The 14,996-nt window shown below is 41.5% G+C and overlaps 1 protein-coding gene across 1 annotated transcript; it reads left to right on the plus strand.

The window, feature by feature from the left end:
- The first annotated feature begins 329 nt into the window (after positions 1–329).
- On the plus strand, positions 330–14,778 carry sema4gb (sema domain, immunoglobulin domain (Ig), transmembrane domain (TM) and short cytoplasmic domain, (semaphorin) 4Gb). Its single transcript, XM_088439379.1, has 15 exons — positions 330–396; positions 2,404–2,570; positions 8,825–8,973; positions 9,390–9,452; positions 9,546–9,644; positions 9,730–9,823; positions 9,966–10,079; positions 10,162–10,316; positions 11,256–11,431; positions 11,500–11,638; positions 11,713–11,935; positions 12,031–12,146; positions 12,218–12,372; positions 12,878–12,939; positions 13,011–14,778. Exons 2-15 carry the CDS (start codon positions 2,423–2,425, stop codon positions 13,955–13,957), a joined length of 2,640 nt encoding a protein of 879 aa, XP_088295505.1. The 5' UTR covers positions 330–396; positions 2,404–2,422; the 3' UTR covers positions 13,958–14,778.
- The last annotated feature ends 218 nt before the right edge of the window (positions 14,779–14,996 follow it).

Here is a 14,996-nt window from a genome sequence, read left to right on the forward strand (position 1 = left end):
AAGCTGAAAAGAAACCGTTTACAATTTACCATTCTAGAGGATGTTTCATTTGATTTATTCATGTTAAACGTAAGAAGTGACAGCAACAGTGCTTTAAACGACATAAGCATTATCTTTTCGCCATTCTGTTTAAATTGCACATTTTTTTCTCCCAAAACAGTCATGTGAGATTTTCATTAAACAGAATTTAAAGATTAAATAAACAATAATGATAATATATTTTTTCTTTTTTTCAAAAAGCATAACATGCATGCTCGGACATTCTTTTCTGTGCATGGAGAAGGGGAGTTCGTGCGTGGGAGGGAGGGGCCATGATGGTTGAAGCGATGTCGCAGCTGAGCAAAGCCGACAGAGCAGACTTGCGGAGGAAGCTCGCCGTACAGGTGCACACAGCAGGTGAGTCGAACTATATTCTTATTTCATGTCAAAGTGTTCGAATACGCACACAGCTCGCCTGTGGAGAGCACGTTTGTGTACATTCGTCGATGCAAAAAGTTATTTTTTATATTTTTGCTCACTTGGCAGCCACTTTGTGTTTGGTCCAGAGGGACTCTCTGTACAAGCACCCGCATGTTTTGTGTGAATTATTTGTTAATTATCTCGCCACTGCATAGAGGCGTGGGGAATTAAAATGAACAGAAACTGTGAAGGATAGACTTTGCTGAAACCTGGGAAAAGGCGAGGAATTATGTCGGCAGAATTTATATTTGCATATGCAAACCAACAGCTATTTTTTTAAAAATAAGTCAAACAGCTCTGATGACATCGGCACGCACCCACATTTAAAACAGGAACCAACGTTATTGTTTATTAGGTCATCATTAGTTGTTGTTATAGGAATCTAGTCTTCCTGGGATCCGCGAAAGTGACACAATTGAAAATAAAGACCAAATAAATAAACTTAAACAATAAAAGAAACCAATATGATTGTAACAACAACCAAACGGAGAAAACCCAAAATACATTTGACAACACGCGATGTGACATAGAAACTTGTTATCATATAATGTGGAAATAAAGTGGAAAATAATTTTCTATTTTTGTATAATAATACTTATGGCAATGAAGTGCTAACAATTTTTAATTAAATAAGCAAGTACTAAATATCTAGTTATGTCTATTCCTGTGAGCTAGATCTGCACATACAAAATATTAGAGTGAAATAACATATTGTAGTATCCAAGTTTTTCAACTAACAATTTTCCAAGGCTAAACTAACTTCAAGAGCAAAAGCACCACTCTGAGGTGACAGCAAATGTCAAAACAAAAAGGTAAGCCAAGCTTTAGTGAAAGCCCGGCTGCCTCCTGAAATCATGTTATTGTTAGTGTGCCTGACTTGTTTTCAAATATTTCTTACTCAGCATCGCATCACAGCAACCAAAAGAATTATTTATGTATTCAAAATCCTTATACAAAACAAGCTTGTTACATAACAGTTTTGGTTTAATGGCATTCATACAGAGTTCAATGAAAGTGCCTGCCAGTTTCCCAAGTTTGGAGACAATATTAGAGGCAGGATAGCACCGCACCTGTGTGAATGAATATTCCACAGTTCCCGAGAGGGGTGTGTGAAGTTTAATACCAGATATGACTTTTCTGCACCAGACGCTTACGTTGAAGTAATATAATTATTGATATTCTTATGGGATGCTATGTCTCTGTACTCGAAAAAATGTGTTTTAGAGGTTCTCTATTGCTCACATTAATGTGTGTGTATATATATATATATATATATATATATATATATATATATATATATATATATATATATATATATATATATATATATATATATATATATATATATATTAAAGGGTTAAAACAATTAACTGAGTTAACTCAGGTCTATTTACTTCCTCTGACAGCTGAAAACTTTCAACTTCGCACACTTAAAGTAGAATCACTGGCACAAAAGCAGACAAAGTTCGATGTTCACGTAAATTTACTTTAAAAAGTTGCCTGACAGCTCAGTAGACAAATAAAAAATGTGAACACTTTGCAAATCCACATTCAAACACTGTATTAGTTGTACATCTTTGGCATACGATCTCGGAGCAAAGCACCCTGCTCAAGTCACTTCTACAGGGCCTTGCAAATGATGCTGGAGTGTAATAAATAAACCAAAAAATAACCAGATTGGTCAGATTTGGTAGCTTTGTTCAACAGTTGTATTTTACAAGAAAACAGTGATATTAAAGGATCAAAGAAAACTATTACAAAATTCATCAAAATAGCTATTGAAAAATGAAATTAATTTGGAAAATTACGTGAATAATTTGTTTTAAAAAAACATATATATATATATATATATATATATATATATATATATATATATATATATATATATATATATATATATATATATATATATATATATATATATATATATACTGTGTTTTTCAGTGGGCAACAGTTCTCCAAGATGCGAACTTGGATATGTTTCTTCAACATGAGACACAAGAAGGTCCTGGTCCTCCTCCTCTTGTCAGCGATGTCCCAACTGCAGGCGTTCCCCTTCAGCGCTTCTCCAGACGTGGACGTCACCCCCAGGACTACAGTCTTCCTCAAAGGTGAAGTATAGCACACACAGACACACACACGCACACACACCTTTGTGGCCTGATTTGCTGCCACATGCTCGGTGGCCTCAGCGCTGAGCGACTGGCACAGTTTTGGGCCTGTAGGCGCCTGCATGGTCTCTTAAGTCCTGTCCTACATCAGGCGGCTCGGCAAAATATTTAACGATCGTGTCCGTGCAGCGCATACTGCTGAATAGGTGTATTTTGTCCCCTCCCGCACGCTCTCGTCCTGTCGCCCCGGCTCACCTTTTCTCTCCCTCACCACTGCGGCAGAGCTGCAGCGAGGAAGGGAATCTCCGCTGCCCTCCCCCCTCCCATCATTCCTCCCTGATGTGATCCTCTGGGGACGAGTATTATTAGAGAAGGGCAGGAACAAGCAGGGCAGCATCCACAGCTCATTTTCGGTTTTCAGAGCCATGAGAAAAAGAAGTTTACAGAAAAGAATGCATAAAGGTCGCTTTCTGTATCAAATAAGACAAACCTGATGTTGCGCTTTCTGAAAAAGAAGACAGATACTGTCAGTTGCGCCTTCCACAAAAATAATCATCAATGTTGCACTTTACTAAAAAGAAAAGATTTAATCCGTTGAAGATGATTAAAACAGTTGGATTTCGCTGATTAATGTAATATTAATCAGGACTAATGAGTTTGTGTAGAACCTATCATTGGAAATCGTTTGACTTTGTTGACTTCCCTTTTAGATATTCGTCTACAGTACTTGCAATTTTCCTCACAAACTGGTGCACTTTCCTGAAAAGAAGACGAACAATGAATAAAAACTGTTGATGTTGGAGTGAGTTATTTAAAAAAAAAAAAAAAAACAGATACTGTATCTGTGCTGCACTTGTCCTAATATATATATATATATATATATATATATATATATATATATATATATATATATATATATATATATATATATATATATATATATAGCATTCTACTAAAATTGGATGATTAATGCAGTTTTGTTTAAACAAGTTGATTTCTGAACTATTCATTTAAGAAGAATTTTCAGCAAGACTTATGTAAACATCAATTATGTGTTACTATGTACTTACTTCCAAGACAAATGCTTTCAGAAGCAATTTTCACACGTAAGGGATCCTCCGACAGCAACCAAAATGTGTCCAATCTCAAAGTTTTGCATCATATTGTTAGGTTTCGTCAGGCTGCACATCTTAAGCACCCCTTTTGTTACGCCGACGGCTGTGACGAATGACTGAATGACAGCGTCACACTGCATGCGACTCAGTTCGAGATGAAGAGCTTAACCAGTGCTGTTTAGCCGTTCCAAAAAAAAAAAACGTTTCGTCAGATTTTTGCGTTCGCACAAGCGTGGGCTTGATAATGACAGACTTGGAGAGGTTTGTCCTTGACCCACTTTCCGAGGGAGTGCGCTTGTTTTTATGCTGCAGGGGTGCGCTTGGTCCTATGTGCATGACATGTTCCAGCCCCTCTCCTCATCAGTGGTGACACATGTCACTCAGCGTGCACTGTGATGACATTTTTAATAAACATTTTCATCTGTACGGTCATTAGTGTGGGCGGATGTGTCATGCTGTATGAATTAAACAGACAGTATGTTTGACAGATGGCCTGCTTGAGTGGGAGTGCAAGGACACGCCACTGCATTCGTCACGGGAAGAGAGAACTTGTGTAAGCCGCCTGTAAAAATGTGTCCGGTAAAAAAAAAAAAAAAAAAAAATGAGCGCTGTCTAACCAGCCTTGGTGGATGATGACTTTGGCAAACATCCAGATCCTCCATCCTTTAAAATGACCGCCTTTAAGCCTCCAAGAAATGACTGTCCGCGTTTAAAAACTTGTCCTGGTGATTGTTACGATTGCTGACTGAGGAACTACAACAATGTATATGTCTGTATAGGGAAAAATAATAGAAAAAAACATATATATATATATATATATATATATATATATATATATATATATATATATATATATATATATATATATATATATATATATGCAGCATTTTAAATGGGAAGTCAAACCAATCACCTGTTTTCAGAGTTTGGTCATGTGACATTCGCAAGTTGAGCCATGATTGGTCAACATCTGAGCCATGAGCAAATGTGATGTCATTTTTCATTCAGGGCAATTGGAAAAATGGTCAGAAATCTCAGGATTGATTAAAGCAAGGGAATTTGCCTGCTTAATTTATATTCTACATATACAACATTTATTTGTATACCATGTATTGAGTAGTTGGGCCAAATGAACCATTTTTCTCGATTTTTTTTTTTTTTGTCTTGACCTCCCCTTGAAGCAGCCCTGAAATCAATATTTGATCAAATTTAATCTATAATGTATTATTTGAAGGAAATTCTTGTACGTTTCATAGTACAGTACATATACAGCATATATTTGTCACTAGTGTCACTCCCTGATACCCACAGTTTCATAGTTTCTTACTTAATAGAAAGTTTTATGTATGAATTGAATTGAAATATTGTACTGCTTTCTCCTTCGAATGGCTTTTCCATCACCTTACTTACTGTACATATTAGAGCGCAACCCTGACCTGCTTCTGCCTCTGCTAGCAGACCTGAAGTAATGCACGTGTGAAATATTAATGAGAATCACCAGACAAGCTGAAAAGATGTTCAGCTACTGTAAGTGCAGGATGTCAAAAACGTGCAAAATTCTGTACTCCAATCCTCACTCGGGAAATCATCTGTCAGCCTTGTGGGATCTAGCCGGGGTCGTCGATGTACAAAATAATTGGATGAAGTCGTGGACGGGCAATGACAAAAATTCAAATTGCTTGCAGTTTATACTTTTGGACGACAGGTGGAAATGACTGAATTGGACCATACGATGTTGCTAGCTGGAAGCTTTTTCAGTGTTGATCGAGATGCTGTCGCTAAGATAAAATAGGAATGAAAGAAATAAGAACGTTAATAGATCACAGGACTGTCGCCTTGACTTAAGTGTTACATAAAAGGCTTTTTCTTTTCTTACATCATCATTGGATGCAATTGAGTGACAGTCATCTCACAAGAGATCCAGTCAGTCGACGCTTGCGGCGTTTGTCCCCAACGTCGCTTCTTGTGCGCCGCACACTCTCTTGCCAGTCAAGTGACTGGCTGTGAGTCAGAGAGGAAGTCGTGCACACACACGGACTTAAACATCATCCGGGCCCCACATGGCGGCTTGTTCGTCTGAGCGCGCTCTGAAGCCGCCACCTGTGATGGATCAACTGTCAGACTGTCACATGCGCCGCAAAAACACGTGTAAATATTCGATATGATGATTTCTTTTTTTTTTTTTGCTATTCCAAAGAAATTACAGAATGACCCCAGACCAAAAAGGTAGATCTCCTATGCTTTTTTAGACATGGCCTCTTGAGGCTTTTGATGACACGCTTCGAAGTGAAACTGGCTTCTCAGGCGGAATTTTCACCAAAATTTCAAAAGATGCCTTGAAATGACTTAACTGACTCCGATATGTTCGTTTGAAGCCAAAATAGTAGACCTCGTGTTTTAGGGGATCTGTTTTCTTGAAATATTATTGAGAGTATACTTATTGTAGACATGCTTGCTAAGTTTTACACTGCTAAATGAAACTAGCTTCAGGAGCTGTATTTTCAAACAAATTCAAATGACCCCTGGAAATTAATGACTAACTCTGAAAAAATAGAGTTCCTCTGGTTTTTTTTTTTTTTTTTTTGGACCTTTCTTATTGAGACATTTTTGTCAGTCTACTCATGATAATTAAGTGAAGTTGACTTCGGGTGATGAATTTTCCCCAAAATTCAAAATTGACCAAAATGACCCTTTAAATTTCACTTAAACCAAATGGCAGACTTCCTGTGTATTTTTTTGCGTGGCTTCTTGAGACTTTTTTTTGTGGGTCTACTCATGGTGGACACGCCTTCCAAATTTCACACTGCTGAGTGAAACTGGCTTTGGGGCTGATATATATACAGTATATATATATTTTTTTGGTTTGAACAGATGCCTGGAAATGACTACCTTATTTTTAAACGGCCCCCTAAAAATACCCTAGCAGATTGCCTGTGTCTTTTCGTATATGGACTCTTGAGTCATTTTTGTGGGTCTCCATAAGTGACAGGCTTTCCTTTGTAAAATTGGATTTGGAAAATGGAAAATGGCCAACACAACCTTTCAAAACAAAATGTCTGACTTCCTCTGCCTGTATGTGGCCTCTTCATTTCTCCTTCTCTGTGGAATAGTGATCATAGATATTGTGTGCCGAATATTGCGAATGCGAGTGACTCACTCATGTACAAGTTGCAGCTTCTCGTAATAACTTTGTATTACTGTGACTCCCTCTCACATCCAAATCCTGCATAAACACAACCAAGGTCGCCATCCTGCCTCTGGGGCTCGGGGACTCTGCCTCCGTCAATGTATTCGTCAGCGTTGTTGCATCACGCAGCCGCTATTTTATGATTTTTATTTATTTTTTTGTTTCCAGATACACGCCAAGGCCTCGCCATGACTCACACGAGCTGCCTTGAGCCGCTTGTGCCGTGTTTGCATAACTGTTTGTGTCAACATAGCCGCGGAGAAAGTGACGTGGCTTTGCTCGTGTGCACGTGTTTCTTTTTGCCTGCGGGACGATATGTATTGTGTGTTTGAAGTGGGCGCAGCTGAGGCTGCATGCACATTTTCTGTCTTCCTGCTTGGGCCTTAAGGGGGATATACTGTACTGTTTTATGGAAATGTACTTCTAAGTGTTTGACCTGATAAAAAGCCCTATATCAAGTGTCTCAACAAACTGACTTCGGTTTAAGAGAAGTAGAAAATTTTAGTGCAACAGCTGAAGCTCAATCGTGGCAGTGTAATGTAAATTTGCTACTGATAATAGCATTATGCTAATTTGTGTTTGGTGATGTCATAAGGCAAACCACAATACTACTTGACAAATGATAAAGCAATGAAATCTCTATTGCCATTGTTTTTGTGTTTATGTGTGTGGGTGGGTGATGTTATAGTTAATTTAGTCATTTTTCTGCGTTGTAAACCTTAGCTTTGAATTAAATTAGATTTACATGCCATTAAGGGTGGGATTTCTGCCCTAAAGTGAAGTCAAAATATTGTTTTTAAATAACATGTATGTCCTTCATTAAGAAAATGTATTCTGATTAATATTGCACTTGTGGATTATGATTTGAAAAGCAAAATGGAAAAACAAATCTCAGGTTGCAACCAAAATTGATCCAAACAAATGGATGTTATTGCTTAATTTATTTTCCATTAATGCAATATTAATCAGAATGTCGTGTTTTGATTAGTGGTAGTGCATCACACACTTGACCGTTAAAAATAATCTTGATGTGACTTCCTCTTTAAAGTTGTTTGTGAGAATGCTCTTTACAATGTTTACAGTATATTTCTCTGTTTTGAAGCCTTAGCAGGCGTCTTTGCTCTCTGGAGCCAAGAAATATTTTTTGGCACTTTGGCAAGTTCAAGGCTGCAGGGTCTTTATTTATTTATTTATTTCATTTCTCAAAATCAAAGCTCTCATGCAAAGCGCCAATTTTCTGTTTACTGTTAAGAGAGGAGAAGAAGATTCTTGCCTCTGCTCTGAAAAGCGTGCGCAACGTGATCATGGGGTGGAAAGGGGGCGACCAAGCCATTGTGACATTGGGGGACCTTGTTTGTCATGTGACACACTTCTGTTACGCAATAACACTGAATGAAGACTCGTTGTCCTCGGTGAAATAGCATGTTTTCGTGTTCAGCGTTATTTTGATTTGCGGGGGGCTGAGGGATTGCAAAGAAGAATGGGGGCAAGGGGCTCAGGCGACTTTTTAGGGCATTTCGATGGGGTGGCACGGCTGTCCCAATACTGCCATGTCGCATCAGTGCTGGAGCTTCATCATCTTCATTGTCAGCGTGTGGGTGTATGATAATATTTTGTTAGTAGGTCGTGCTCTATGTAGTCTTGGCGCACCCTTATACGGAAACTGACAGCGTGAACCAAATGGATGTGAGCTCAGGTTCTCTTTGGTACGAAAGGGGCCTTAATTGGGCTGATATTTTACATGACTTATTCCGCCCTTATAAGGATAATCTTACTCAATTTAGGGAAGAACTATACAGTACAGTGAAACATAATCTTTTTTTTTCATATAGCAACAGAGGCGTAGTGAAATCCTCTAATTGCCTAAACAGACTAATATCCAATTATACTACAACAACAGTAAGACTCGCCCACCCCCTCCATGTGCTGAGAGACCCTCTGGATGTTTACAGGCCTGCTGGGCAGCGCTCGCTTCAGCGGCTCCGCGCGCAACTGCAGCACCCTACTGCTGGAGGAGGAGGCGGGAATTCTGTACGTGGGGGGAAGAGGAGCGCTATACGCACTTAACGCATCCGACATCGCCACACCCACTAGTCCCCAAGTGAGTATCAAACAGTACCAACCCCCCCCCCCCACATTCCTATTCCCCACATACACGCGCACATTTTTTCTCCACACACAACTTTGCATTCTAAAGGAGGACAAACTAATTTTAGCCTCAAGCAGATTGAGCAAATCCAATTGAGTCCTTTTTGATTTTATGGCTGCGGGATTAAATGAAGTGCGAGTGATGAGTTTTTATCGCTGAAATAACAAATTTTATATATATATATATATATATATATATATATATATATATATATATATATATATATATATATATATATATATATATATATATATATATATATATATATATATATATATACACACACACACACACTCCAAAATCACCTGTTTTTGTATCAAGAATGTGTATTATAGTATTGTAGTACTTAATTTTGTCACTGTTTGAAGATTGACTGGGACGCATCTCCCGAGCAGAAGAAGCAGTGTCTGAACAAAGGCAGAGACAACAAGGTGCATCCCACACACTCCCGCTCAGCTGGCTATTAGAGGACTTCGTTAATCTTGACATAATGTGTGTGTGCGTGTGTGTGTGTGTGTGAGCAGACCGAGTGCTTCAATCACATCCGCTTCCTGCAGCGCTACAATGAGACTCACCTGTACGCGTGCGGCACCAACGCCTTCCGGCCTCTCTGCGCGTACATCGTAAGTGAAGCACATGCGCTTGATTATATGTTGACAGAAGTGTTGGGACACAAACAGGAAGTGTTTTGTGTCTCTTCTCTGTGAGGATTCCGAACGCTTCAGCTTGCCGTTAAATTTTGAAGACGGCAGAGACAGATGTCCGTATGACCCCGCCAAAGGATACACAGGACTTCTTGTAGGTACGCGTCCTGGTTTTGATATCCAAGCTGATGGATGGATGGATGGATGGATGGATGGATGGATGGATGGATGGATGGATTTTATACATTAGAAAAGTGCAGGGTTGCGACACAAGCAGCTGTTTTGCGTCTTTTAAATCAGATGGTGAGATGTTCACAGCTTCTCAGTACGAGTTTCGCAGTTCTCCTGATGTGCGGCGCAACTTCCCCTTCCCCACACTAAGGACAGAGGAAGCACCTACTCGCTGGCTTTTGGGTGAGTGTATTACGCGCGACGGTTCCCCTGTCCTGGGCAGACCTCCCACACTCAGATACCTGACTTCCCATTTGGCATCCAGAGGCCGATTTTGTGGGCTCAGCCTTACTGCGGGAGAGCGTCAACAGTTCAGTCGGCGATGACGACAAGATTTACTTCTTCTTCACGGAGAGGAGCCAGGAGCAGATGGCTTACCCCAGCCGGACAAAAGTGTCCAGGGTGGCACGAGTTTGCAAGGTCAGACGGTCCACCACACTCTTCCTCAAATTAAACCAACCTCCAACTCCTTGCCACATTTCATGTGCAATCAGCGTCTTTGGTCCAGACTGCAAGCTCAACTTCCTGTCTGTTATGATTATCCATACTGTACTGTAGTCACATGACACCTCATATTGTCCTAATTACCACATAATATGCTCAATCACAACATATTGTGCACATATGCTCATAACATTATAATTATTATCATAAATATAATATTATAAGTAGTAGCAGTTATTGATAATTGATATTTTTATTCCACTTTAACAGTTATAATATACACTTATTCCAATACACGACATGAAAAAATGTTTTTAACAAGATATTTAAACCTGAACACAGTCTATTTCTAATGATTTTTTGTTTTCCTTACTATTACATAACAATTTTATCAATTATATTATTGTGTTATTATATTATCACCATTATGACATAAACGATAACGCAGTAGGTATGTGGATTTTCAACTTGGTAACCGTATCTTAGCATGTTGCTTTTACATATAATACCCTTGTGTGTGGTACATACGCTATGCTATCTTAGATATCTCTTTTTGTATCATATTTGAAAACTACATTTGGTTTGTAGCCCCGTTGACACGAATACTGAGGTTGTCTCTTCCTCAGCGTTGCCGCGGTGACCTACTCTGACGTCCCATTAGGATACGTGACCTCCTTTTTTGGAAGCATCTCACATCAGTGTAGCTCACAGAGGGAAAATATTGCAGTCAGACAGCAACAATTACTTTCAACACAAAGGCCAATCTACAATATTTTGAGCGTTAGCATCTCTGATACTCCTCACAAACAGTTCCACTCCAATCCTGTAGGTGGGGGCGATTGACTTATTGTGAAGGATTAGGGTTAGGGTGGTCCTAGCTATGTTGTTAATATAATCGCTGCTCTCTGTCTGCAGATGGACTGGGGCGGTCAAAGGACCCTGCAGAGAAAATGGACCTCTTTCCTCAAGGCTCGGCTGGTGTGTTTGGTACCCGAGTACGAGCTCTACCTCAACGTCCTGCGTGGCGTCTTCCTCATGCATGGCCATGATGCACAGAGCAGCCTTTTGTATGGCGTGTTTGGCCTGGAATGGTGAGAAAATCTCATATTTGCGCTGTTTTCAAATGTGTAAGCTCTGGATCTCTTCTGTTGCTTGTCAGGAAGAACATCAAAGCCTCAGCCATCTGCCAGTTCGCCTTCTCAGACGTGCAGAAGGCTTTCGACGGTCCCTATATGGAGGTGCAGGACTCCAAGTGGAGAGAGTACACAGGGAAGGTCCCCGAGCCGAGACCGGGGTCTGTAAGTCAAACACAAAACAGCCCGAATTCTATGGCTCGCAAAAATTACACCTCGACACCTATCCCACTCTTCAGTGCATCACAGACGAGCACCGATCCCGTGGCGTCAACTCGTCACGAGATCTCCCCGACAGCGTGCTGACATTTGCCCGAAGACACCCGCTCATGGCAACCCAGGTGCGTCCGGTCGGGGCGCGACCACTCATGTTCAAGAGGAGCGTCAACTACGTCCGCGTCGTCGCGCACCGCCTGCCGGCGCTGGATGGAAACATCTACACCGTCCTCTTCTTGGGAACTGGTGATTTTTGGGGTGGCAGAAGAATTATCTTTGTGAAACTAGAATGTTTAAATGCGTTAGCATGTCATTTTTGATAAGGTCTTGTCTTTCTCTAGATGACGGCTGGCTGCACAGAGCGGTGGACATTAAGGGGGAAATGCACATCATGGAGGAGCTACAGCTGTTCGATCAACCGCAGCCCATAGAGAGCATGGTCCTAGCCGAATCCCTGGTTAGCATAGCTCTTGGCTTTCAATTGCTAACGTGATACCCTCAAGCCTATGCACCGCATTTTTTCCGCAGCAACGCATCTACGTGGGCTCCCACTCGGGGGTAGTGCAGGTCCCCATGTCGGCTTGTCGGAGGTATACTTCCTGCTACGATTGCGTTTTTGCCAGGGACCCCTTCTGTGGCTGGGACGGCCGGGAGTGCGTGGAAGTGTGGTCGCGAACCCACAGGTGAGGCACGATGGGATGTACAAGGATGGCTAAAGAATGTTTAAGAGGCCCCCAAAAAAGTATTCTTCCAGAGAAATTTGGGGGGGCTACTTATCATCATCAAAAAAGAACATCAGTCAAAAATTAAAAAAAAAAATTACGTGGTTTACATCAAGAGCTGCTCTTTGGGAGCAAAAGATTATCAAGTAGACTTGACAAAATAAAAGCATAACAAGACCATTTCTGCCATTCTTTACTTATGATGATACAGTTTTTTTAAGCATTAACTGGCCTTCTCAAAACTTTTTTGCTTTACTATAATGAAGTAGATTGACGGGCAGGGCATTCTCCCCATGTATTTTATTGCATTTCTGGCCCAACAAGTTAAAAATAAAAAAGATCTCATCCAATCTCTATTACTGCCTGGTAAATGTGTCTATCCTGCCTGCCTCATTTTGATCTTTGTTTAGCATCATTATAACAGAACTTTTAGGGGTGATATCATTATGGGATCCTCTCATTCCAGGTCAAACCTCACCCAGGACATCCAGAGAGGAACCAGGGGCTGTAAGGAGAATTCTGGAAATGGTACATATAGATTCATGGTATTTCAGTGTTTCAAAACAGTGTTATGATGTCCTGCGTGATGGGTTCCACAGTGGTCCACCGGAGGCGTTCGGTAATGGCAGGTGATGACGTTCTCCTCCAGTGCGAACTGCGCTCCAACCTGGCGATACCCCGCTGGACGCTGGATGGCCGAGAGGTCCGAGGGTACGGCGTCGATTCGGGCTTCCGGGTGGGCACGGACGGCCTCCTCATCATCGGGGCTCGGGGCAGACAGAGCGGCTCGTACCGCTGCTTTGCGGTCGAGAACTCCGTCTCCGTCTTAGTTTACTTGTACACCGTAAGGGTGCATACGGATTCGTACTTCCCGGCGGAAGAGACGACGGCGGCGACTGATCTGTCCACGCTACCCGGCACGACGGCGGTTGACTTGACCACGGTTGGGAGGCCCCCTCCCTCGCTGGTTCCCCCGCTGCCAGCCGGGCCGCAGCTCCACATGTACCGACACATGGAGGCTATGTACATCTGCCTGGTGGCCGTCCTGGGTGGACTGTGTCTCGTATTGTCCGTGGTCTTGCTTTACGTAAGCTTCTGCACCAGGCGGGTCTCCCGCAGCCGGAAGTTCTCCCAGCAGCAAGGCCTGCACGTCCTTGGCTCCTCTGAGAGGAAAGGAAGCTCCCACATGGAACTTCAGACTGTCTCCACCGGACGTCAGGGACGCCGCTCCATCTCGGTGCCCACTTTCGGCGACTTCCTGGAGATGGATCCCGACGAAGGATCTCCGACCAGCAGCACCCCGCCGGCTGCCCCTCCCCTCCCCATGCCTCCGCCGCTGCCCGACGTGGACTACGCCAACGGGCTGTCGGCCACTCTGCCCAGCGTCCTGCGCAAGATGAACGGCAATAGCTACGTGCTCCTACGGCAGGTGGACCACGATGGTGCTTCGCCGCTTTACCACTCCTTCACTGAGGAGCTCAACCGCATCCTGGAACAGAGGAAACATACGCAGCTGGATCTCCAGCCACATGAGAGCTCCATCTAAATAGACGATCAGGGGGTGAGGAAATTCACACAAGCACGGGGAGAACATGCAAACTCCATAAATGTGGGCTAGAACCTTAAAACTTCGAAGGTGGACATACTAACCACACGGTTACTAGGACATGTTTTTTCATGAAAATGACGAAGATCACCAAATCTTTTCAGCAACTTCCATAGTTCAAAGCGCTAAGAATTACAATGTCGTTGTGTGTAGGGCATAAAAAATCAACCCTGTGGTTTTGACCTGGCCCACCGGGCAACTTCCCAGTTTGCCCGATGGCCAGTCCAGCCCTGGTTGTGAATAGAATGGAAGTAGTTCATGAAAGTTCATGTCCCGTGTTCCCACGTTTGTGAATACTTCAACTCCTCTAATGACTAAAACTTAAGCAACCATGAGCAACTTTGATTCCCGCTAAGAAGCTGATGAAAAGGGTGGAATCAATTTTATATATTTTTCCCGTATGACTTGACTGGAGCTCGGAGGAAGTCAATCACAGAGTGAGTCTCGCTGAACATTGCCAAAGACATTGTTGCCATTTATACTTTCTTAAAAGCAGGTATTTATCATTGAAAATATTCGACTCCGGTTATGTGCTTTCTATGTGCGAATATTTCGTCAAGGTTTTCAGCCTCATCTGTACAGCTCTACATGATAAAAAAAAAAAAAAAACTGTGACAGTGGGAAGAAGTGGTGTTACGTCCGCCAAAAAGCCAGAAAGGTTAATGGCTCATTATATTCTTATTTATGATGTTGAATTCATGAACAGTTAAAATGTTAATTTATTAAGATTTGTGTTGAAATAAATGTTTTGACAAAAGTGACTTTTGTTTTGAGGGTAATCACAATTTATCATTTTAATGTCAATTCAGTGTTCTTTTAAACCATCTGAAAATGTCGGCTGGGTCAGTTTAGTACAGTAGAGATTACACTGAAAAATATTGCTTGTTTACTTTTAATATACAGTAGCAGTAAAAAATAGATAGATAGATAGATAGATAGATAGATAGATAGATAGATAGATAGATAGATAGATAGATAG

Source organism: Hippichthys cyanospilos, chromosome 17, assembly GCF_059441005.1.
Source record: "Hippichthys cyanospilos isolate Australia breed blue-spotted pipefish chromosome 17, RoL_Hcya_1.0, whole genome shotgun sequence".
Lineage (NCBI taxonomy): Eukaryota > Metazoa > Chordata > Actinopteri > Syngnathiformes > Syngnathidae > Hippichthys > Hippichthys cyanospilos.

What these genes read in the sequence shown, in the direction of transcription:
- sema4gb (XM_088439379.1), top strand. Translation starts at nt 2,423, where the DNA reads ATGCGAACTTGGATATGTTTCTTCAACATGAGACACAAGAAGGTCCTG. An exon ending in CCACACCCACTAGTCCCCAA is followed by an intron (nt 8,974 to 9,389) that starts GTGAGTATCAAA and finishes CACTGTTTGAAG; the next exon opens with ATTGACTGGGACGCATCTCC. An exon ending in ACAAAGGCAGAGACAACAAG is followed by an intron (nt 9,453 to 9,545) that starts GTGCATCCCACA and finishes GTGTGTGAGCAG; the next exon opens with ACCGAGTGCTTCAATCACAT.